Source organism: Anolis sagrei, chromosome 13 (genome assembly GCF_037176765.1).
Source record: "Anolis sagrei isolate rAnoSag1 chromosome 13, rAnoSag1.mat, whole genome shotgun sequence".
Classification (NCBI taxonomy): Eukaryota; Metazoa; Chordata; class Lepidosauria; order Squamata; family Dactyloidae; genus Anolis; species Anolis sagrei.
Genome location: NC_090033.1, coordinates 8,904,912 through 8,929,175, shown reverse-complemented (window position 1 = coordinate 8,929,175; position 24,264 = coordinate 8,904,912). Strand labels below are relative to the sequence as shown.

General features: G+C 45.7%; 1 protein-coding gene across 1 annotated transcript in view; it reads left to right on the top strand.

The window, feature by feature from the left end:
• The window catches only part of IGSF21 (immunoglobin superfamily member 21), a 251,962-nt gene that overhangs the window by 166,802 nt on the left and 60,896 nt on the right, over window positions 1–24,264 (top strand). Inside the window, exon 4 of the mRNA XM_067472731.1 lies at window positions 20,292–20,410. Within this exon, the coding sequence (XP_067328832.1) occupies window positions 20,292–20,410 (119 nt within the window). The remainder of the gene's footprint in view (window positions 1–20,291; window positions 20,411–24,264) is intronic.

Here is a 24,264-nt window from a genome sequence, read left to right as displayed (position 1 = left end):
AACCTGGGGTCCCCAGATGTTTTTGGCCTACAACTCCCAGAAATCCCAGCCAGTTTACCAGCTGTTAGGATTTCTGGGAGTTGAAGGCCAAAAACATCTGGGGACCCCGGGTTGAGAACCACTGGCCTAGATGGTTGTTGAGGTCCTTCAAGTAATAACAATGATGATGATAATAATATTGTGTGATTGGTGTGAACTTGGTTCAGACTTTTAGGTGGTCATGATGATGATGATGGTGAGGATGATGTTGGCCTAGATGGTTGTTGAGGTCCTTCACATAATAACAATGATGATGATAATAATATTGTGTGATTGGTGTGAACTTGGTTCAGACTTTTAGGTGGTGGTGGTGATGATGATGATGATGATGATGTTGGCCTAAATGGTTGTTGAGGTCCTTCACATAATAACAATGATGATAATAATAATATTGTGTGATTGGTGTGAACTTGGTTCAGACTTTTAGGTGGTCATAATGGTGATGGTGATGATAATGATGAAGTTGGACTAGACCAGTGGTTCTCAACCTGGGGTCCCCAGATGTTTTTGGCCTTCAACTCCCAGAAATCCTAACAGCTGGTAAACTGGCTCGGATTTCTGAGAGTTGTAGGCCAAAAACATTTGGGGACCCCAGGTTGAGAACCACTGGACTAGATGGTCATTGAGGTCCTTCAAATAATAACGATGATAATAATAATATTGTGTGATTGGTGTGAACTTGGTTCAGACTTTTAGGTGGTCATGATGATGATGATGATGATGATGATGATGACGATGACGATGATGACCATGATGAAGTTGGACTAGATGGTCATTGAGGTCCTTTAAATAATAACAATGATGATGATGATGATGATATTGTGTGATTGGTGTGAACTTGGTTCAGACTTTTAGGTGGTCATAATGGTGATGATGATGATGATGTTGGACTAGATAGTTGTTGAGGTCCTTCAAATAATAACAGTGATGATAATAATAATATTGTGTGATTGGTGTGAACTTAGTTCAGACTTTTAGGTGGTCATGATGATTATGATGATGATGACGACAACGACAATGATGACAATGTTGAAGTTGGACTAGATGGTCATTGAGGTCCTTTAAATAATAACAAGGATGATGATAACAATATTGTGTGATTGGTGTGAACTTGGTTCAGACTTTTAGGTGCTCATAATGGTGATGATGGTGATCATAATGATGAAGTTGGACTAGATGGTTGTTGAGGTCCTTCAAATAATGATGATAATGATAGTGATTATAATAACAATAATATTGTGTGATTGGTGTGAACTTGGTTCAGACTTTTAGATGGTGATAATGGTGATGATGATGATGGACTAGATGGTTGTTGAGGTCCTTCAAATGATGATGGTAATGATGATGATGATGATGATGATGATGATGATGTTGGATTGAGGTCCTTCAAATAATAATGAAGATGGTAATAAAAACAATATTGTGTGATTGATGTGAACTTGATTCGGACTTTTAGGTGGTCATGATGATGATGTTGATGGACTAGTTGGTCATTGAGGTCCTTCAAACCCTACAATTCAACAACACACATCAGAAAGATGTCTTGTTGAAGATGGTTTGTTTCCTTCGCCTCCTCATCCTTCATAAACTAGACCCAAACTAATGGTCAGAAAAGAGATTCCACCAGATTATGAAGGAGCTGTTCTTCAGGCTGTTTTGGGGATGAGCCTCATTGCAAATCCGCCTGCTCTGCAGCTCAGCTGAATAATACATGGAACCGTAGGAAGATTTCTTCCTCTTTTTCGGAGAGACAGACTTGTGAGGACAGGGGTTGATGGAGAGGTTGAACGTGAAGGCTTCCAGCTGACTCAGACTCCAGCAAATCCAACTCCACGACTTGAAAGGAGGCCAGAAGGTCTTCTGGGATCATCCACAACAAGTTGCATGCCTTCCGGATGTGACCCTGACATAACAAGGCCATGCGTATGGGGAATTCAACTCCAACGCTGCAGCCATGTTGGCCAAAACACCTCCAAGCCCTACACGAATATCTGAAATACTACAGCTGAGATTCTATAAGATATTTGAATGTCCATAACTCTGTATCCGCGGGACCACTCTCTGTGCTTTCACTCATTTCTCCTCGCGGTGTTTTCTAGTGAGTCGATTGTATCCTTTTGTCCAAAAGCCCTTCCTTTACATAGGTTTGACCTAAATCAGTGTAAGAGCCGAGATGCTTTCTGCTGCAGGAGAAGGCGATGTCACTGGATTCATGTAGCAACGGAGACAGGTGAATTCTCCCAGGCCTCGAAGGAGGTGAAATTCACACTCCCGCATTTTGACAGAGCAGACTTTCCGTGACATTTCCCTGCGCCGAGCGGTCTCTCTGCAAAAGCCAGACCTGTCCCTAGGAATCCTTTTCCTTTTGTTTTCTTTCTCCCCAAGCTGTCATGCTCGGCAACAAGGAGATGATGATGTGAGACAGAAAAGGCGGGTGAGGAGAGGAAAGGTTGTGCCCGATCGGCATTGCGGGGGAGGCATTGCGACAGAAAACGTGATCGCTCCAGGGGCACAATGATGTCGTATGGGCACGAGCCAGCTGTTTGGTCATTGCAGTCCATTTGACTTCCCATGATGGACACTTGCCAAGGAAAGACATCTGGGGCTTCCATCCACGAATCACTTCAACTTACGGCCATCCATGAAGGAGGGGACGTCCAAGTCAACCTCAGCTTACAGACTCAGGGCAGCCATGGGTTTTTCGTTGAGTCAAGTTGGCCTGGACTTATGGTGATCCCATGAATGAGAGACCTCCAAGTCATTCTGTTATTAACAGTCATGGATTCCTTCATTTAGTTGAATTGACGTTGACTTATGGTGAGCCCATGGATGAGAGACCTCCAAGTTCTTAACAATCATGGCTTCTTCATTGAGTCAAGTTGACTTGGACTTATGGTGACCCCATAGATGAGAGACATCCAAGTTACCCTGTTATAACAGCCATGGCTTCTTCAATGCGTCAAGTTGACTTGGATTTATGGTGACTCCATGGATGAGAGACCTCCAAGTTCTTAACAGTCATGGCTTCTTCATTGAGTCAAGTTGACTTGGACTTAAAGCGACCACATAGATGAGACACCTCCAAGTTACCCTGTTATAACGACCATGGCTTCTTCAATGCAGCAAGTTGACTTGTACTTATGGTGACCACATGGATGGGAGACCTCCAAGTCATTCTGTTATCAACAGCAGTGGCTTCCTTCATTGAGTCTCCAATTCATGGTGCCCCCATGAACTGGAGAAATTGAAGTCATTCTGTAATAAGCAGAGCCTGGATGGCGATCTGTCGGGGGAGCTTTTATTTTTCCTGGCAGAGTATTAGATAGATGGCCCTTGTGGTCTCTTCCAACTCTATTCTGTAACCAAACGATAACAGACATAGCTTCATGGAGTCAAGTTGACTTGGACTTATAATGACCCCATAGATGAGACCTCCAAGTTACCCAGTTATAACAGCCATGGCTTCTTCATTGGGTCAAGTTGACATAATTATGTTGGCCCCATGAATGGGATACTTCCAAATTATTAACAGTCATGGCTTCCTTCATTGAGTCATGTTGACCTGGACTTATGGTGACCCCATGAATGAGAGACCTCCAAGCCACCCAGTTATAACAGCCATGGCTTCTTCTTTGGGTTGAGTTGACTTGGACTTATGATGGCCAAATGAATGAGATACCTCTAAGTTATTAACAGTCATGGTTTCCTTCATTGGGTTGAGTTGACTTGGACTTATGCTGACCCCATGAATGAGAAACCTCCAAGCCACCCAGTTATAACAGCCATGGCTTCTTCTTTTGGTTGAGTTGACTTGGACTTATGATGGCCCCATGAATGAGAGACCTCCAAGTCACCCAGTTATAAGAGCCATGGCTTCTTCATTGGGTCTCGTTGACCTGGACTTATGATGACCCCATGAATGAGAGACCTCCAAGCCACCCAGTTATAACAGCCATGGCTTCTTTGTTGGGTCGAGTTGACTTGGACTTATGGTGATCCCATGAATGAGAGACCTCCAAGCCACCCAGTTATAACAGCCATGGCTTCTTCATTGGGTCAAGTTGACTTGGATTTATGGTGACTCCATGGATGAGAGACCTCCAAGTTCTTAACAGTCATGGCTTCTTCATTGGGTCAAGTTGACTTGGACTTATGGTGATCCCATGAATGAGAGACCTCCAAGCCACCCAGTTATAACAGCCATGACTTCTTCATTGGGTCGAGTTGACTTGGACTTACGGTGATCCCATGAATGAGAGACCTCCAAGTCACCCAGTTATAAGAGCCATGGCTTCTTCATTGGGTCAAGTTGACTTGGACTTATGGTGACCCCATGAATGAGTGACCTCCAAGCCACCCAGTTATAACAGCCATGGCTTCTTCATTGGGTCAAGTTGACTTGGATTTATGGTGACTCCATGGATGAGAGACCTCCAAGTTCTTAACAGTCATGGCTTCTTCATTGGGTCAAGTTGACTTGGACTTATGGTGATCCCATGAATGAGAGACCTCCAAGCCACCCAGTTATAACAGCCATGACTTCTTCATTGGGTCGAGTTGACTTGGACTTATGGTGATCCCATGAATGAGAGATCTCCAAGCCACCCAGTTATAACAGCCATGGCTTCTTCATTGAGTCGAGTTGACTTGGACTTATGGTGACCCCATGAATGAGAGACCTCCAAGTCGCCCAGTTATAACAGTCATGGCTTCCTCATTGGGTCATGTTGACTTGGACTTATGGTGATCCCATGAATGAGAGACCTCCAAGCCACCCAGTTATAACAGCCATGACTTCTTCATTGGGTCGAGTTGACTTGGACTTATGGTGATCCCATGAATGAGAGACGTCCAAGTTACCCTGTTATAACAGCCATGGCTTCTTCAATGCGTCAAGTTGACTTGGATTTATGGTGACTCCATGGATGAGAGACCTCCAAGTTCTTAACAGTCATGGCTTCTTCATTGAGTCAAGTTGACTTGGACTTATAGTGACCACATAGATGAGACACCTCCAAGTTACCATGGCTTCTTCAATGCAGCAAGTTGACTTGAACTTATGGTGATCACATGGATGGGAGACCTCCAAGTCATTCTGTTATCAACAGCAGTGGCTTCCTTCATTGAGTCTCCAATTCATGGTGCCCCCATGAACTGGAGAAATTGAAGTCATTCTGTAATAAGCAGAGCCTGGATGGCGATCTGTCGGGGGAGCTTTTATTTTTCCTGGCAGAGTATTAGATAGATGGCCCTTGTGGTCTCTTCCAACTCTATTCTGTAACCAAACGATAACAGACATAGCTTCATGGAGTCAAGTTGACTTGGACTTATAATGACCCCATAGATGAGACCTCCAAGTTACCCAGTTATAACAGCCATGGCTTCTTCATTGGGTCAAGTTGACATAATTATGTTGGCCCCATGAATGGGATACTTCCAAATTATTAACAGTCATGGCTTCCTTCATTGAGTCATGTTGACCTGGACTTATGGTGACCCCATGAATGAGAGACCTCCAAGCCACCCAGTTATAACAGCCATGGCTTCTTCTTTGGGTTGAGTTGACTTGGACTTATGATGGCCAAATGAATGAGATACCTCTAAGTTATTAACAGTCATGGTTTCCTTCATTGGGTTGAGTTGACTTGGACTTATGCTGACCCCATGAATGAGAAACCTCCAAGCCACCCAGTTATAACAGCCATGGCTTCTTCTTTTGGTTGAGTTGACTTGGACTTATGATGGCCCCATGAATGAGAGACCTCCAAGCCACCCAGTTATAAGAGCCATGGCTTCTTCATTGGGTCAAGTTGACTTAGACTTATGGTGACCCCATGAATGAGTGACCTCCAAGCCACCCAGTTATAACAGCCATGGCTTCTTCATTGGGTCAAGTTGACTTGGACTTATGGTGATCCCATGAATGAGAGACCTCCAAGCCACCCAGTTATAACAGCCATGACTTCTTCATTGGGTCAAGTTGACTTGGATTTATGGTGACTCCATGGATGAGAGACCTCCAAGTTCTTAACAGTCATGGCTTCTTCATTGGGTCAAGTTGACTTGGACTTATGGTGATCCCATGAATGAGAGACCTCCAAGCCACCCAGTTATAACAGCCATGACTTCTTCATTGGGTCGAGTTGACTTGGACTTATGGTGATCCCATGAATGAGAGATCTCCAAGCCACCCAGTTATAACAGCCATGGCTTCTTCATTGAGTCGAGTTGACTTGGACTTATGGTGACCCCATGAATGAGAGACCTCCAAGCCACCCAGTTATAACAGCCATGGCTTCTTCATTGGGTCGAGTTGACTTGGACTTATGGTGATCCCATGAATGAGAGACGTCCAAGTTACCCTGTTATAACAGCCATGGCTTCTTCAATGCGTCAAGTTGACTTGGATTTATGGTGACTCCATGGATGAGAGACCTCCAAGTTCTTAACAGTCATGGCTTCTTCATTGAGTCAAGTTGACTTGGACTTAAAGCGACCACATAGATGAGACACCTCCAAGTTACCCTGTTATAACGACCATGGCTTCTTCAATGCAGCAAGTTGACTTGTACTTATGGTGACCACATGGATGGGAGACCTCCAAGTCATTCTGTTATCAACAGCAGTGGCTTCCTTCATTGAGTCTCCAATTCATGGTGCCCCCATGAACTGGAGAAATTGAAGTCATTCTGTAATAAGCAGAGCCTGGATGGCGATCTGTCGGGGGAGCTTTTATTTTTCCTGGCAGAGTATTAGATAGATGGCCCTTGTGGTCTCTTCCAACTCTATTCTGTAACCAAACGATAACAGACATAGCTTCATGGAGTCAAGTTGACTTGGACTTATAATGACCCCATAGATGAGACCTCCAAGTTACCCAGTTATAACAGCCATGGCTTCTTCATTGGGTCAAGTTGACATAATTATGTTGGCCCCATGAATGGGATACTTCCAAATTATTAACAGTCATGGCTTCCTTCATTGAGTCATGTTGACCTGGACTTATGGTGACCCCATGAATGAGAGACCTCCAAGCCACCCAGTTATAACAGCCATGGCTTCTTCTTTGGGTTGAGTTGACTTGGACTTATGATGGCCAAATGAATGAGATACCTCTAAGTTATTAACAGTCATGGTTTCCTTCATTGGGTTGAGTTGACTTGGACTTATGCTGACCCCATGAATGAGAAACCTCCAAGCCACCCAGTTATAACAGCCATGGCTTCTTCTTTTGGTTGAGTTGACTTGGACTTATGATGGCCCCATGAATGAGAGACCTCCAAGCCACCCAGTTATAAGAGCCATGGCTTCTTCATTGGGTCGAGTTGACTTAGACTTATGGTGATCCCATGAATGAGAGATCTCCAAGCCACCCAGTTATAACAGCCATGGCTTCTTCATTGAGTCGAGTTGACTTGGACTTATGGTGACCCCATGAATGAGAGACCTCCAAGTCGCCCAGTTATAACAGTCATGGCTTCCTCATTGGGTCATGTTGACTTGGACTTATGGTGATCCCATGAATGAGAGACCTCCAAGCCACCCAGTTATAACAGCCATGGCTTCTTCATTGAGTCGAGTTGACTTGGACTTATGGTGACCCCATGAATGAGAGACCTCCAAGTCGCCCAGTTATAACAGTCATGGCTTCTTCATTGAGTCGAGTTGACTTGGACTTATGGTGATCCCATGAATGAGAGACCTCCAAGTGACCCAGTTATAACAGTCATGGCTTCTTCATTGGGTTAAATTGACTTGGACTTATGATGACCCCATGAATGAGTTACCTCCAAGTTATTAACAGTCATGGCTTCCTTCATTGAGTCACGTTGACCTGGACTTATGGTGATCCCATGAGTGAGAGACCTCCAAGCCACCCAGTTATAACAGTCATGGCATCTTCATTGGGTCAAGTTGACCTGGACCTAATGGTGCTCCCATGAATAGGAGACATTGAAGTCATTCTGTAACAAGCGGATGGTCATCTGGTTCCCTCCTTGAGCACCACTGTTGTCCGATCAATGAATCGGATGAATTGGAGGATATCTGAAATAATGCTTCGTAATCTGGGAATACCCACCATTCTTGTGGGTAGCTTCTCTCGTGTCCCTGCATGGGAAGCTGGAGCTGACAGAGCTCAGTCAAGCTTGCACAGAATCGCATTTCCAAATGTCCGAATCAATGCTTTGTAATCTGGGAATGCCACATCAAGCTTGCACTGAATCCTCGTTGTTGGATTCGGTTGGGAAATCTCCCGAGAGATGCTTTCCGTCCTTAGTATTTCGGTTCCTGGATGGTGTCCCCTCCTTTGAGGGCCTTGCTTGCTTGCTTTCCTTCCTCACCTTTGCAATAACACAATTACTTATCCTTCTGAGGAGCTGTCAGTGTTGGTAAACTCCAGCTGTTAAGCTGCATTACACACATCCCTCCTTAAAACCTTCTGCAGTTTATTAATAGTTTATTGATCCCCACGTCCCATCGGCGGGGAAGGGGGAAAAGGAAGACGGAGGAGCTCCGGTGCTATGCCGTCCCCCCCGCCCGCCCGCGGTTATCTGAATACTGACTACTAACCAGACAGCCGATCGAAGGCATTCAATTCCCCAGGAAAAATATGTTCTCCTGCCTACTTAATCCACTTAGAAAGAGAGGCAGCTCCACCAACACGAGGAGATTATCGGGGTGGAGGGGAAGCGGGTCAAGAGAAACCCAGCGAGACGGCTCCGTGACAATCCGCAGGTACCTTCGCGCTCGTAGGGATGTGCGATCCATTACAAAGAGGGTTCAAAAGTCATTCCGAATAGGAGGGGCTGGCATTTCGTTTCTAAAGTGTTGCTAAAGGAGGAGATATGGGCAGAGGGAAGTGTTTCTAAAATGTTTCTAAAGTGTTTCTAAAGTGTTGCTAAAGGAGTAGATATGGGCAGAGGGAAGTGTTTCTAAAATGTTTCTAAAGTGTTTCTAAAGTGTTGCTAAAGGAGAAGATATGGGCAGAGGAAAGTGTTTCTAAAATGTTTCTAAAGTGTTTCTAAAGTGTTGCTAAAGGAGGAGATATGGGCAGAGGGAAGTGTTTCTAAAATGTTTCTAAAGTGTTTCTAAAGTGTTGCTAAAGGAGGAGATATGGGCAGAGGAAAGTGTTTCTAAAATATTTCTAAAGTGTTTCTAAAGTGTTGCTAAAGGAGGAGATATGGGCAGAGGGAAGTGTTTCTAAAATGTTTCTAAAGTGTTTCTAAAGTGTTGCTAAAGGAGGAGATATGGGCAGAGGGAAGTGTTTCTAAAATGTTTCTAAAGTGTTTCTAAAGTGTTGCTAAAGGAGGAGATATGGGCAGAGGAAAGTGTTTCTAAAATATTTCTAAAGTGTTGCTAAAGGAGGAGATATGGGCAGAGGAAAGTGTTTCTAAAATGTTTCTAAAGTGTTTCTAAAGTGTTGCTAAAGGAGGAGATATGGGCAGAGGGAAGTGTTTCTAAAATGTTTCTAAAGTGTTTCTAAAGTGTTGCTAAAGGAGGAGATATGGGCAGAGGAAAGTGTTTCTAAAATATTTCTAAAGTGTTGCTAAAGGAGGAGATATGGGCAGAGGAAAGTGTTTCTAAAATGTTTCTAAAGTGTTTCTAAAGTGTTGCTAAAGGAGGAGATATGGGCAGAGGGAAGTGTTTCTAAAATATTTCTAAAGTGTTTCTAAAGTGTTGCTAAAGGAGGAGATATGGGCAGAGGGAAGTGTTTCTAAAATGTTTCTAAAGTGTTTCTAAAGTGTTGCTAAGGGAGGAGATATGGGCAGAGGGAAGTGTTTCTAAAATGTTTCTAAAGTGTTTCTAAATGTTTCTAAAGTGTTTCTAAATGTTTCTAAAGTGTTTCTAAAGTGCTTCTAAAGTATCGTCGGTGAAAAATTCGTTACAATTATGAGAGTAACGAAATTTCGTTACTACAGTAGAGTCTCGCTTATCGGACATAAATAGGCTGGCAGAATGTCGGATAAACGAAAATGTCGGATAATACAGAGTCTCCTACTGTTCTCCGTTCGATAATCCGTCCGACGCGGCACTCGACACCTAGAATCCTAACAGAGACTCAAAGGCAAGGCAATGCTTTCCATTCTTTCTGGCCTCCTTCTTTCCCTCTGCCCATATATCCTCCTTTTCTTGTCTCCTTCCCTCCTGTATCCATTCTTTTCTTCCCTTCTATCGTCTCTCCTTCCCTACCCTTTCCTCCCTTTCTTCATTCCTTCCTTCCCTCTACCCCTCCCTTCTCCTTTTCTTCCCTTCTTCCCTTTGTTATCCATTCTTTCCTTTCCTTCTTCTCTCTTTCCCTATCCTTCCCTCCCTTTCTTCTCTCCTTCCTTCCCTCTACCCTTCCATCCATTCTTCCCTTCTTCCTTCTCTCCTTCCCTACCCTTCCCTCCCTTTCTTCACTCTTTCCTTCCCTCTACCCCTCCCCTCTCCTTTTCTTCCCTCTTTCCCTTCATTATCCATTCTTCCTTTCCCTTCTTCTTTCTATCCTTCCCTACCCCTCCCTCCCTTTCTTCACTCCTTCCTTCCCTCTATCCCTCCCCTCTCCTTTTCTTCCCTCCTTCCCTTCATTATCCATTCTTTCCTTCCCTTCTTCCTTCTCTCCTTCCCTACCCCATTGCTCCCTCCCTGTCTTCACTCCTTCCATTCTTCTCTTTTTGCCTCCTTCCCTCCCTCCCTCCTTCTCTTCAACCTTCCTTTCTTCCTGCCCTCTTTCCTTCCTTCTACCACTTCCCTTTCTTTCTTCCATCCTTCCCTCCCTTATCCGTTCTTTGATTCCCTTCTTCCTTCTCTCCTTTCTTACTCACTTTCTTCACTCCTTCCATCCTTCCCTTTGTGCCTCCTTCTCTTCAGCCTTCCTTTCTTCCTACTATCCTTCCTTCCTTCTACCCTATGCCTTTCTTCCATCCTTCACACCCTTATCCATTCTTTCTTCCCCTGCCCCCCCCCCCCAGTCAGTCAGTGAGTGAGGGTATCTATATAGCCTGACCTCTGTTGCCTGGAGGCACCCTCTGTTTAGGAGGTGTTATTATTATCACCATTATTGTTTGTGATTAATGTGAAGCGGCCAAACTGAGGCCACCTACTTTCTGAGGCCTCCTCTGAAACCTTCTCAGCTCAAACCAAGTCTCTGTTCTTCCTCCTCTTTCTCTTCTTGTGCGGCCGCCCTTTGCGGGATGTTAATGATGGGACTTCTTTGCCTGCCCTCCCCAAACGTCTTCTCCCCAGGTTCCGGCTTGCCTTTGATTAAGCCTCAAATCCAAGGCTCACCGGCGGGTTCCTGCAATCTGTCTTTTTGCTTGCTGCCAGGAAGCCTTCATCACTGCTCTCTGCGGAGTTCCTAAATTGGACGCCGGGATGAGATGGAGACGCTTTGATTTCCCTTTTCCCGGCTCTTTTGTCCCCGTGGCTTTCCTCCCTCGGTGGCCTCCTTGGCTCGCCCTCCCCTCCGACTTGTTTTTAATTTAAAGTTTTTGTCACTTGACAAATTTAATACCACTGCGGAGAAGTGTCAGGGGATGATGGGAGATCAATGCATCTCAAGGCTTCACCCTTCCTGACAGTTTCCACCGAGACATCTTGCCCATCCAGCCTCTCTGGCCTATTTTATTTTCTCCTCCTTTCTCTTCTAGACATCACAACCGTTCTTTCTGTCTTTCTTTCTTTCTTTTCTCTTTCCCCTTCTCATCTTTTTCTCCATCTCAGTTGAGTCAAACCCTCCTTCTCCATCTCCTTCTCTATCTCCTTCTTTGTCTCCGTCTCCGTCTCCGTCTCCATCTCCTCCTCCTCCTCCTCCTTCTCCTTCTCCATCTCTTTCGAGTCAAACTCTCCTTCTCCATCTCCTTCTCTATCTTTCCTTCAATTCAAGCTCTCCTTCTCCATCTCCTTCTCCATCTTCAATTCAAACACTCTTTCTCCATCTCCTCCTCCATCTCCTTTTCCAGCTCCTTCTCCTTTGATTCAAACACTCCTTCTCCATCTCCTTCTCCACCTCCTTCTCCATCTCCAGCTCCATTTTCATCTCCTAATTCAAATCAAACACTCCTTCTCCATCTCCCTCTCCTCCTTGTCCTTCTCCATCTCCTTCCCCTTCAATTCAAACACTCCTCCATCTCCATCTCCTTCTTTTATTCAAACACTCCAGTTTGAATGTCCAGTTTGAGCTCCAGCTCCATCTTCATCTCCTCCTTCTACTTCAACTCAAACCTTCTCCATCTCCATCTCCTTCTCCTCGTCATTCTCCATCTTCTTCGATTCAAACACTCCTTCTCCATCTCCATCTCCATCCATCTCCATCTCCTTCTCCATCTTTCCTTTGATTCAAACACTCCTTCTCCATCTCCTTCTCCATCTCCAGCTCCATCTTCATCTCCTTCTGATTCAAATCAAACACAGTTTGAATGTCCAGTTTGAGCTCCAGCTCCATCTTCATCTCCTCCTTCTACTTCAACTCAAACCTTCTCCATCTCCATCTCCTTCTCCTCGTCATTCTCCATCTTCTTCGATTCAAACACTCCTTCTCCATCTCCATCTCCATCCATCTCCATCTCCTTCTCCATCTTTCCTTTGATTCAAACACTCCTTCTCCATCTCCTTCTCCATCTCCAGCTCCATCTTCATCTCCTTCTGATTCAAATCAAACACTCCTTCTCCATCTCCATCTCTCTCTCCTCCTTGTCCTTGTCCATCTCCTTCCCCTTCAATTCAAACACTCCTCCATTTCCATCTCCTTCTTTTATTCAAACACTCCTCCATCTCCTTCTCCATGTCCAGCTTGAGCTCCAGCTCCATCTTCATCTCCTTCTCCTTCTACTTCAAATCAAACACTACTTCTCCATCTCCATCTCCTTCTCCTCCTTGTCATTCTCCATCTTCTTCGATTCAAACACTCCTTCTCCATCTCAATCTCCATCTCCATCCATCTCCATCTCCATCTTTCATTTGATTCAAACACTCCTTCTCCATCTCCTCCTCCATCTCCTTTTCCTGCTCCTTCTCCATTTCCTTCCCTTCGATTCAAACACTCCTTCTCCATCTCCTTCTCCATCTCCAGCTCCATCTTTGTCTCCTTCTAATTCAAATCAAACAGTCCTTCTCCATCTCCATCTCCCTCTCCTCCTTGTCCTTCTCCATCTCCTTCCCCTTCGATTCAAACACTCCTTCTCCATCTCCATCTCCTTCTCCATCTCCTTCTTTTATTCAAACACTCCTTCTCCATCTCCAGCTAGAGCTCCAGCTCCATCTTCATCTTCTACTTCAAATCGAAGACTCCTTCTCCATCTCCTTCTTCTCCTTCTCCTTCTCCATCTCCATCTCCTTCTCCTTCTTTTATTCAAACACTCCTTCTCCATATCCAGCTTGAGCTCCAGCTGTGTCTCCAGCTCCAGCTCCAGCTCCATCTTCATCTCCTTCTACTTCAAATCAAATCAAACACTCCTTCTCCATCTCCATCTTCTTTGAATCAAACACTCCTTCTCCATCTCCTTCTCCTCCTTGTCCTTCTCCATCTTCTTCTTCGATTCAAACACTCCTTCTCCATCTCTATCTCCTTCTCCTACTTCAAATCAAACAAGCCATCTCCATCTCCTTCATCTCCAGCTTGAGCTCCAGCTCTGTCTCCAGCTCCATCTTCATCTCCTTCTCCTTCAAATCAAACACTCCATCTCCTTCTCCTCCTTGTATTTCTCCATCATCTTATTTGATTCAGACACTCCTCCTCCATTCTCTATCTCCTTCTCCTTCAAATCAAACACTCCATCTCCATCTCCTTCTCCTCCTTGACCTTCTCCATCTCCATCTCCTTCTAATCAAACACTCCTTCTCCATCTCCATTGGGTCAAACACTCCTTCTCCTTCAAATCAAACACTCTTTCTCCAGCTCCATCTTCATCTCCTTCTCCCTCTATTTCAAATCAAATACTCCATCTCTATCTCCATTTCCATCTTCTCCTTGTCCTTCTCCATCTCCTTTGAGTTAAACACTCCTTCCTTCTGTGTGTTGTGCGCCATATGTTGCACCTCCTCCTACCCTCCCTTCCTTCCTTCCTTCCTTCCTTCCTTCCTTCCTTCCTTCCTTCCTTCCGTGTGTTGTGTGTGCCATGTGTTATTTCCTCCTCCTTTCCTTTCTTCCTTCCCTCTTTCCTTCCTTCTTCCAACATGGGGAGAGGGTTAGGATTCAGAGAGAGAAGAAGATCATTGAGAAACTAGAGCAGAATGTGCTCTAGCAGGACATTCCTTCTGCAAAAGCATAGTTTTGGCAGTTTCATAAACTTTTTCCATTAGGAATTAGGAAATGACGTTGATAACCCAGGAACAGAAATCATAGTCCAGGAGAAGAGGTGTTTCTTTTCACAATTGGACAACGGGTGGGAACAACTCTCGACAATGCGATGGCAAATCAACCGAGAACTCCTGAATGAAAGGGATGGTTTGCTAGTTGTGTGATGGAAGTACGAGTGATTCTGGTACCAAATAGTAATTTAACACAACAGCAGTCTGGACCGTATGCTCACGCGTTGCTTCAAAAGGGTCGGGATAGCAATGTACGAAAACTGGTTGAAACATGTTCAAAACGGAGCTGAGAAATGTGACAGAAGAGGCAGGGAGTGTGAACAGCTGTGCACCAACTCAGTTCTCATTCGCACGTTGGTCCGGGAGGTCACTTTTCGAGAGTTTGTGCAATAGGAGTTGACTTTTGCAACTAAGGAAGTGACAAAACCCTCCTGTCCCCATTATATCAACATCCATTATCCTACCTCTGGAATGAAGGTCAGCTTGGCTTTCAGACTCACCAAACAGCCTGAAAGTCGGAGAAACAGAGAGTTATAGAATGGTAGAGCTGGGAAGGAGCCCAAGGGTCATCCAATCCAACCCCCTTCCATGCAGAAGGACACCTGAAGGTCTGTTTGGAGGCCATCTTCAGAAAGAGGTCTCTTCTACGGTCAAAGAACTCTTAGAGTCAAGACGTCCTTCTGAACATTTAGGTGGAATCTCTTTCCTTGAGATCTGAATCCACTGGTGGGTGTTCTTTCTCCATGCTTCTCATGTGCCCTCCAAGCCCCCAAATATGCATCTCAACATGTGTGTTGGCTCCATGGGAACGTCTGGAGTTGGCTGTGACGTCATATCTAGCATACTTTGTGGTCTACTTTCAGTGGCCCATCAGGGAACTTGTTACTAGATGCCTTCAGAAAATGACTGTTGACCTTAAGTCCACTTCTGGTTGGGTCCTGGTATCCTTGAGATCTGAATCCACTGGTGGGTGTTCTTTCTCCATGCTTCTCATGTGGCCTCCAAGCCCCCAAATATGCATCTCAACATGTGTGTTGGCTCCATGGGAACGTCTGGAGTTGGGTGTAATGCCATATCTAGCATACTTTGTGGTCTACTTGCAGTGGTCCATCAGGGAACTTGTTAATAGATGCCTTCAGAAAATGACTGCTGACCTTAAGTCCACTTCTGGTTGGGTCCTGGTATCCTTGAGATCTGAATCCACTGGTGGGTGTTCTTTCTCCATGCTTCTCATGTGGCCTCCAAGCCCCCAAATATGCATCTCAACATGTGTGTTGGCTCCATGGGAACGTCTGGAGTTGGGTGTAATGCCATATCTAGCATACTTTGTGGTCTACTTGCAGTGGCCCATAAGGGAACTTGTTACTAGATGCCTTCAGAAAATGACTGCTGACCTTAAGTCCACTTCTGGTTGGGTCCTGGTATCCTTGAGATCTGAATCCACTGGTGGGTGTTCTTTCTCCATGCTTCTCATGTGGCCTCCAAGCCCCCAAAGATGCATCTCAACATGTGTGTTGGCTCCATGGAAATGTCTGGAGTTGGGTGTAACGTCATATCTAGCATACTTTGTGGTCTACTTGCAGTGGCCCATAAGGGAACTTGTTACTAGATGCCTTCAGACAATGACTGTTGACCTTAAGTCCACTTCTGGTTGGGTCCTGGTATCCTGACACCTGGATCTTAATGACTTGTTCCAATCTTTTCCATTGCTTCTCCTCTCCTCCTACTCCTTACTTAACATCTCCTCCTCCCTCCTACTTTTCTCTTCCTCTCTTCTCCCTCTTCTGCCTCTTCTTCTTCCTTGCCATCTCCTTGACATCTCATCCTCATCCTCTTCACCTTTCCCTACTTCATTCTCTTTCTCCTCCTTTTCACCTCTTCCACTCTTCCTCCTTCCCTTCTTCTCCTCTTTCTCCCCTCCTTCTTCTTCTTCTCCTCCTCTTCTCCTATCTTCTCCTCCCTCCTTCTCTTCACCTCTTCCCCTCTTCCTCATCTGCTCCTCCTTGTCATCTTCCTCCTCTCCTTCTCCTTCGCTCCTCTTCATCCTCCTTCTCTCTTCTTTTCCTCTTCGCCTCTTCTCCTCTTCTCCTCTTCCTCATTGTCTTCTCCTCTCATCGTCTTCCTCCTGTTCTTTACCTCTTCTTCCTCTCCTCCTTTTTTTCCTCCACATCATATACTGTCTTCTCCTTCCTCTTCCTTCTTCTCCTCCTCTTCCTCATCCACTCCTCCTCCTCTCCTCTCTTCCTCTTCCTCTTCTCCTTCCCTCCTCTTCCTCCTTCTCTTCACCTCTTCTCTTCTTCCTCGTCCACTCCTGCACCTCCTCATCTTCTCCCTCCTGTCCTCCTCCTCTTCCTCCTCCTTTTCACCTCTTCCTCCTCTCTTTCTCCTCCTTGTCCTGTCTTCCTCTTCCTTCTCTTCACCATTTTGGTTCTTCCTCATCCACTCCTCCACATCTTCCTCTTCCTCCTCTTCATCCCTTGTCTTCCTCCTCTCCTCCTCTTTCCCACCTCTTCTTTTTCCTCTTTCTCTTCACCTCTTCTCCTCTTCCTTGTCCACTCCTGTACCTCCTCATCTTCTCCCTCGTGTCCTCCTCCTCTTCTCTTTCTCCTGCCCTCCTCTTCCTCCTCCTCTTCACCTCTTCCTCCTCTCTTTCTCCTCCTTGTCCTGTCTTCCTCTTCCTCCTCTTCACCTTTTCGGTTCTTCCTCATCCGTTCCTCCTCATCTTCCTCCACTTCACCCCTTGTCTTCCTCCTCTCCTCCTCCTTCCCTCCTCTTCCTCCTCTTCTTCTTTCTTTTTCTCTTCACCTCTTCTCCTCTTCTTCGTCTACTCCTGTACCTCCTCATCTTCTCCCTCCTCTTCTCCTCCTCTTCTCCTTCCCTCCTCTTCCTCCTCATCTTCATCTCTTCCTCCTCTCTTCCTCCTCCTTGTCCTGTCTTCCTCTTCCTCCTCTTCACCTTTTCTGTTCTTCCTCATCTGCTCCTCCTCATCTTCCTCTTCCTCCTCCTCTTCATCCCTTGTCTTCCTCGTCTCCTCCTCTTTCCCTCCTCTTCCTTCTCTTCTTCTTCTTTCTCTTCACCTCTTCTCCTCTTTCTCGTCCACTTCCTCCTCATCTTCTCCTCCTCATCTTCTCCCTCCTGTCCTTCAACCCCTTCTCTTTCTCCTTCCCTCCTCTTCCTCCTCCTCTTCACCTCTTCCCCCTCTCTTTATCCTCCTTGTCCTGTCTTCCTCTTCCTCCTCTTCACCTTTTTGGTTCTTCCTCATCCACTCCTCCTCATCTTCCTCTTCCTCCTCTTCACCCCTTGTCTTCCTCCTCTCCTCCTCCTTCCCTCCTCTTCCTCCTCTTCTTCTTCCTCTTTCTCTTCACCTCTTCTCCTCTTCCTCGTCCACTCCTGTACCTCCTCATCTTCTCCCTCCTGTCCTCCTCCTCTTCTCTTTCTCCTTCCCTCCTCTTCCTCCTCCTCTTCATCTCTTCCTCCTCTCTTTCTCCTCCTTGTCCTGTCTTCCTCTTCCTCCTCTTCACCCCTTCTCTTCCTCCTCTCCTCCTCTTTCCCTCCTCTTCCTCCTCTTCTTCCTCTTTCTCTTCACCTCTTCTCCTCTTCCTCGTCCACTCCTGCGCCTCCTCATCTTCTCCTTCCTGTCCTCCTCCTGTTCTCCTTCTTCTTCCCTCCTCTTCCTCCTCCTCTTCACCTCTTCCTCCTTTCTTTCTCCTCCTTGTCCTGTCTTCCTCTTCCTCCTCTTCACCTTTTTGGTTCTTCCTCATCCACTCCTCCTCATCTTCCTCTTCCTCCTCCTCTTCACCCCTCGTCTTCCTCCTCTCCTCCTCCTTCCCTCGTCTTCCTCCTCTTCTTCTTCTTCTTTCTCTTCATCTCTTCTCTCCTTCCTCGTCCACTCCTGTACCTCCTCATCTTCTCCCTCCTGTCCTCCTCCTCTTCTCCTTCTCCTTCCCTCCTCTTCCTCCTCCTCTTCACCTCATCCGCTCCTCCTCATCTTCCTCTTCTCCTCTTCACCCCTTGTCTTCCTCCTCTCCTCCTCCTTCTCACCTCTTCTCTTCTTCCTCCTCCTCATTTTCACATCTCCTCCTCTTCCTTCTCTTCCTCCTCTTTTCTTTCCCTCTTGAACACAAGGTCATGACTTCCATATTCTTAACTCAAAGCTATTCTTAGACCTTGAAAAACAAAACAAAAAAAGCTCAATCACGTCTTTATTGCTTCCCGGCCCACCAGGAGTTCTCAGGGAGATAAAAGCATTGTTTAAGCCATTAAATATAAACAGATGAAAACATTTTTTGAAAACAGATTATCAGAACGGAGTCTGAAAAAAAGGTGCATTCAAAAGCCACCCACTGTTTCAAGCAGCCACAGTAGATACACATTTTCCGTTTGAAGGATCAAAGGCCATCAAAACATTACTTACTTACTTACTTACTTACTTAGGCGATCCCTCGTTGGACGAGTAAGATGGTCTTCCATTATGGGTTTCCTTGTGGGTCCGTATGTGGCTGTGGAGCCCTATTCTTGCTCTGCATCTTCTTCCGCAGTGAGGGCATTGGTTTCCAGGTGGAAGGCGGTCCCGGTCGGGGTTGGCTTGACGCGCCTTCCTCCTGGCATGTTTCTCTCTTTCACCCTCCACTCGTGCCTCCTCAAGTTCTGCAGCACTGCTGGTCACAGCTGTCCTCCAGCTGGAGCGCTCAAGGGCCAGGGCTTCCCAGTTCTCAGTGTCTATGCCAGAGTTTTTAAGGTTGGCTTTGAGCCCATCTTTAAATCTCTTTTCCTGTCCACCAACGTTCCGTTTTCCATTCTTAAGTTCGGAGTAGAGCAACTGCTTTGGGAGACGGTGGTCAGGCATCCGGACAACGTGGCCGGCCCAGCGGAGTTGATGTTGGAGGACCATCGCTTCAATGCTGGTGGTCTTTGCTTCTTCCAGCACACTGATGTTTGTCCGCTTGTCTTCCCAGGAGATTTGCAGGATTTTCCGGAGGCAGCGCTGATGGAAACGTTCCAGGAGCTGCATGTGACGTCTGTAGACAGTCCACGTCTCACAGGCATAGAGCAGGGTTGGGAGGACAATAGCTTTATAAACAAGCACCTTGGTATCCCTACGGATGTCCCGGTCCTCAAACACTCTCTGCTTCATTCTGGAAAATGCTGCACTTGCAGAGCTCAGGCGGTGTTGTATTTCAGCGTCGATGTTGACTTTGGTGGAGAGGTGGCTGCCAAGGTAGCGGAAATGGTCCACATTTTCTAATGTGACACCATTAAGTTGTATTACTGGCATTGGAGAGGGATTGGCTGGCGACTGCTGGAACTGCACCTTGGTTTTCTCAATGTTCAGTGACAGGCCGAGCTTCTCATATGCTTCTGAGAAGGTGTTTAGAGTGGCTTGTAGATCTTCTTCTGAATGCGCACAGACGACATTGTCACCAGCATACTGGAGTTCTATAACAGCTGTTGTTGTAACCTTGGTTTTGGCTTTCAGTCTGCTGAGGTTGAATAGCTTGCCATCTGTCCGATAGATGATTTCCACTCCGGTGGGAAGCTTCCCATCAACAAGGTGAAGTATCATAGCGATGAAGATGGAGAATAGAGTTGGAGCAATAACACATCCCTGTTTGACACCTGATTCCACCTTAAATGGGTCACTTTGGGAGCCACTGCTGTCCAAGACTGTTGCCATCATGTCATCGTTGAGGAGCCGCAGGATGTTTCCACCCATTAGATCGTCTGGAAAACTAGGAATCCCTCTGAGGAGCAGCTGAAGGATCTGGAGATGTTTCCCTTGGAGGAGAGAATGACAACTACTCTTTTCCAATTTGGGGAGATATGTTTGTGTCTTGAGATGGTTGACATGGTTAGCGTTGACAGAGTTCAATAGCAAAGGTGTGAAAATGTCATCACAATTCAAGGATGTCAAAAGGTGGTTTCTGCTCTTCCTCACATTGTCTCTTTTCCCTGTTTCCTCCCAGGCTTCCAGAGGTCCGGATCTCGGACAACGGCCCCTATGAGTGCCACGTCGGGATTTACGACCGAGCAACCCGGGAGAAGGTGGTACTAGCGTCCGGCAACATCTTCCTCAACGTGATGTGTGAGTGTGGCCCCTTTGTCATTTCCAATCCTATTTTGATCAATGGTCTCCCATAACTCCAAGCTCTTCCTTCCAGGTATGAAACATTTGTGAGTTTTCTGGGCTGTCTGGACATGTTCCCGCAGCATTCTCTCCTGACATTTCACCCACATCTATGGCAGGCATCCTCAGAGGTTGTGAGATCTGGGTTGTTGTAGGTTTTTCAGGCTATATGGCCATGCTTCTAGTACAGTGGTTCTCGACCTTCCTAATGCCGTGACCCCTTAGTACAGTTCCTCATGTTGTGGTGACCCCCAACCATAACCCTAACATTATGAATTGCCAGGTAAATAATGATTTGCAGGATGTATTTTCATTCACTGGAGCAAATTTGGCACAAATACCCGATACGCCCAAATTTGAATACTGGTGGGGTTGGGATTGGAGGGATTGATTTTGTCATTTGGGAGTTGTAGTTGCTGGGATTTATAGTTAACCTGTAAACAAAGAGCATTCTGAACCCCAACAACAATGGAATTGAACCAAAGTTGGCACAGAGAACTTCCATGACCACAGAAAATACTGGAAGGGTTTGGTGGGCATTGACCTTGAGTTTTGGAGTTGTAGTTCGCCTACATCCAGAGAGCACTGTGGGCTCAAACAATGATGGATCTGGACCAAACTTGGCACGGATACTCCATATGCCCAAATGTGAATACTTGTGGGGTTTTGGGAAAATAGACCTTGAGATTTGGGAGTTGTACTTGCTGGGATTTATAGTTCACGTACAATCAAGGAGCATTCTGAACTCCATTGATGATGGAATAGAACCAAACTTGACACACAGAACTCCCATGACCAACAGAAGAGACTGGAAGGGTTTGGTAAGCATTGACCTGGTGTTTAGGAGTTGTAGTTCACCTACATCCAGAGAAAATTGCGGACTGAAACAATGATGGATCTGGACCAAACTTAGCACAAATACTCAATATACCCACATGTGAACAGCAGTGGAGTTTGAGGAAAATAGATCTTGATATTTGGGCGTTGTACTTGCTGGGATTTATAGTTCACCTACAATCAAGGAGCATTCTGAACCCCAACAATGATAGAATTGGGCCAAACTTCCCACACAGAGACCCCCATGACCAACAGAAAATACTGTGTTTTCTGATGGTCCTTGGCGACCCCTCTGACACTCCTTCGCGACCCCTCCGGGGGTCCCGACCCCTAGGTTGAGAAACACTGTTCTAGAATATGGCCATATGGCCCGAAAAACATACAACAACTCTGTGATTTTATTTATTATTTATTATTATTTCATTTACTTATACCCCGCCCTTCTCACTCCGGGGGGGGACTCAGGGCGGCTTACAGTGTCGAAGATTCCAGCCATGGAAATCTTCGACAATATGTTATGAGGTCTGTTGGAAACTATGCAAGTGGGGTTTATATATCTGTGGAATGATGTCCAGGGTGGGAGAAAGAAGTCTTGTCCATTGAAGGCAAGTGTGAATGTTGCATTTGGCCAGCTTGATTAGCATTGAATAGCCTTGCAAATGCAAAGTCAATAAGTGAGGGTATCTGCATTGAGATCTGTTGGGGAAAAGGCAAGTGGAGTGTATATATCCCAGTGGAATGATGTCCAGGGTAGGAATGAGAACCCTTGCTTGTTTGCAATTGGCCACTTAACCTTTCAGTAGGTGTGTGACCGCATGTCCATTAGAACGGTATTTTCTACCAGTATAGCACAATAGGATTACAGCCAATGCATACAATGCATTATCTAATAATAATAATAATAATAATAATAATAATAATAATAATCTTTATTTATACCCCGCCACCATCTCCCCAATGGGGACTCGGAACGGCTTACATGGGGCCAAGCCTGGACAACATATTACAAGACAAAACCAAAGCATAAACAATAAACAACATAATCAAAATTACATAAAAGAAAGGAAAGAAAAAAAATTATAAACACAATCATAAAGTAACATTCCAATAAACACAATCACAATAACAATGGGCGGGCCACATGTACAGGATAAAACGATTAAAAAAACTCTAATGAGATAAAAATAGGATCAAGTTATTTGCAGGGAGCTCATAAAAACGCACAGCGTTGTGAATCTAAACTTCCCATTTGGTGGGTGTGTATTTCAGTGGGAAGAGCGTTGAGGGATGCAGTGGAGTCATATTGTGCACCTACTCGCCAAAGGCACCGCGGAAGAGCCAGGTTTTAAGGTCCTTTTTGAACGTTTCTAGTGAAGGGGCTTTCCTGATCTCTCTAGGTCAGTGTTTCTCAACCTTCCTAATGTTGCGACCCCTTAATGCAGTTCCTCATGTTGTGGTGACCCCCAACCACAACATTATTTTATAACTGCCATTTTGCTAATGTTATGATCATTGCAGGAGAAATTTTCATTCATTTGGCACAAATACCCAATACGCCCAAATTTGAATACTGGTGGGGTTGCAGGGGGTTGGTTTTGTCATTTGGGAGATGTAGTTGCTGGGATTTATAGTTCACCTACAATCAAAGAGTATTCTGAACTCCACCAATGATGCAGACTTGGCACACAGAACTCCCATGACCAACAGAAAATACTGGAAGGGTTTGGTGGGCATTGACCTTGAGTTTGGGAGCTGTAGTTCACCTACATCCAGAGAGGACTGTGAACTCAAACAATGATGGATCTGGACCAAAATTGGCACAAATACTCAATATGCCCAAAGAGTTGGAAGAGACCTCACGGGCCATCCAGTCCAACCCCCTGCCAAGAAGCAGGAATATTGCATTCAAACTTGATGCATCAACTTGGCACATAGTTCTCCCATGATCAACAGAAAATACTGGAAGGGTTTGGTGGGCAGTGTCCTTTGGTTTTAGAGTTGTAGTTCACCTACGTCCAGCGATCACTGTGGACTCAAACAATGATGGATCTGGACGAAAATTGGCACAAATACTCAATATGCCCAAATGTGAACACTGGTGGAGTTGGGGGAAAATAGATCTTGACATTTGGGAGTTGTGGTTGCTGGAATTTATAGTTCACCTACAATCAAAAAGCATTCTGAAGCCCATCAATAATACAATTCAGCCAAACTTCCCACGCAGAACCCTCATAACCAACAGAATTCACTGTGTTTTCTGATGGTCTTTGGTGACCCCTCCGAAACCCCCTTGCGACCCCCCCAGGGGTCCCGACCCCCAGGTTGAGAAACACTGCTCTAGGTAATGAGTTCCGAAGTCAGGGAGCCACAGAGGAGAAGGCTCTGTCCCTTGTGCCCACAAGACGAACTTGTGAGATTGGTAGGGGTGAAAGGAGGGCCTCCCCCAAAGATCTAAGGGCCTGGGTTGGTACGTGGAGAGAGATACGGTCACGAAGGTAGGCAGGTCCCAAACCATTTAGGGCTTTGTAGGTGATAACCCGTAACTTGAATTGGGACTGGAAAATAAACGGTAGCCAGTGGAGCTCCTTAAACATGGGAGTCAACCGCTAACAACCTTTCTCTCAAAACATTCAACACCTCAAATAGTTCTTTAAAGGTTTTTTGCCTCTGATATAGCCAAGCATCTGTTTTGTTCCGTCCGGAGATGGGGAGATGTTTGTCTGACTCTAAATCCGACTATCACAGTTCATGCATATGAACATATAGATGCTGTAGTCAGTCTCATTGCCTATGGATCTGTATGCGCGTTGGGCCGCTGGCATCCGTTGTTGGCACCGCCGTTGCAATGTGCTTAAAAATAAAGAAGAGGGACCTGGCCAAAGCACACACAAAGCGTATCAACACCAGCTGTCCCTGGCCATCCTGCTCCAGAAACGCGTTCTGCAAGGAGGCACTGGGTCAGCAGATTGTGTCTA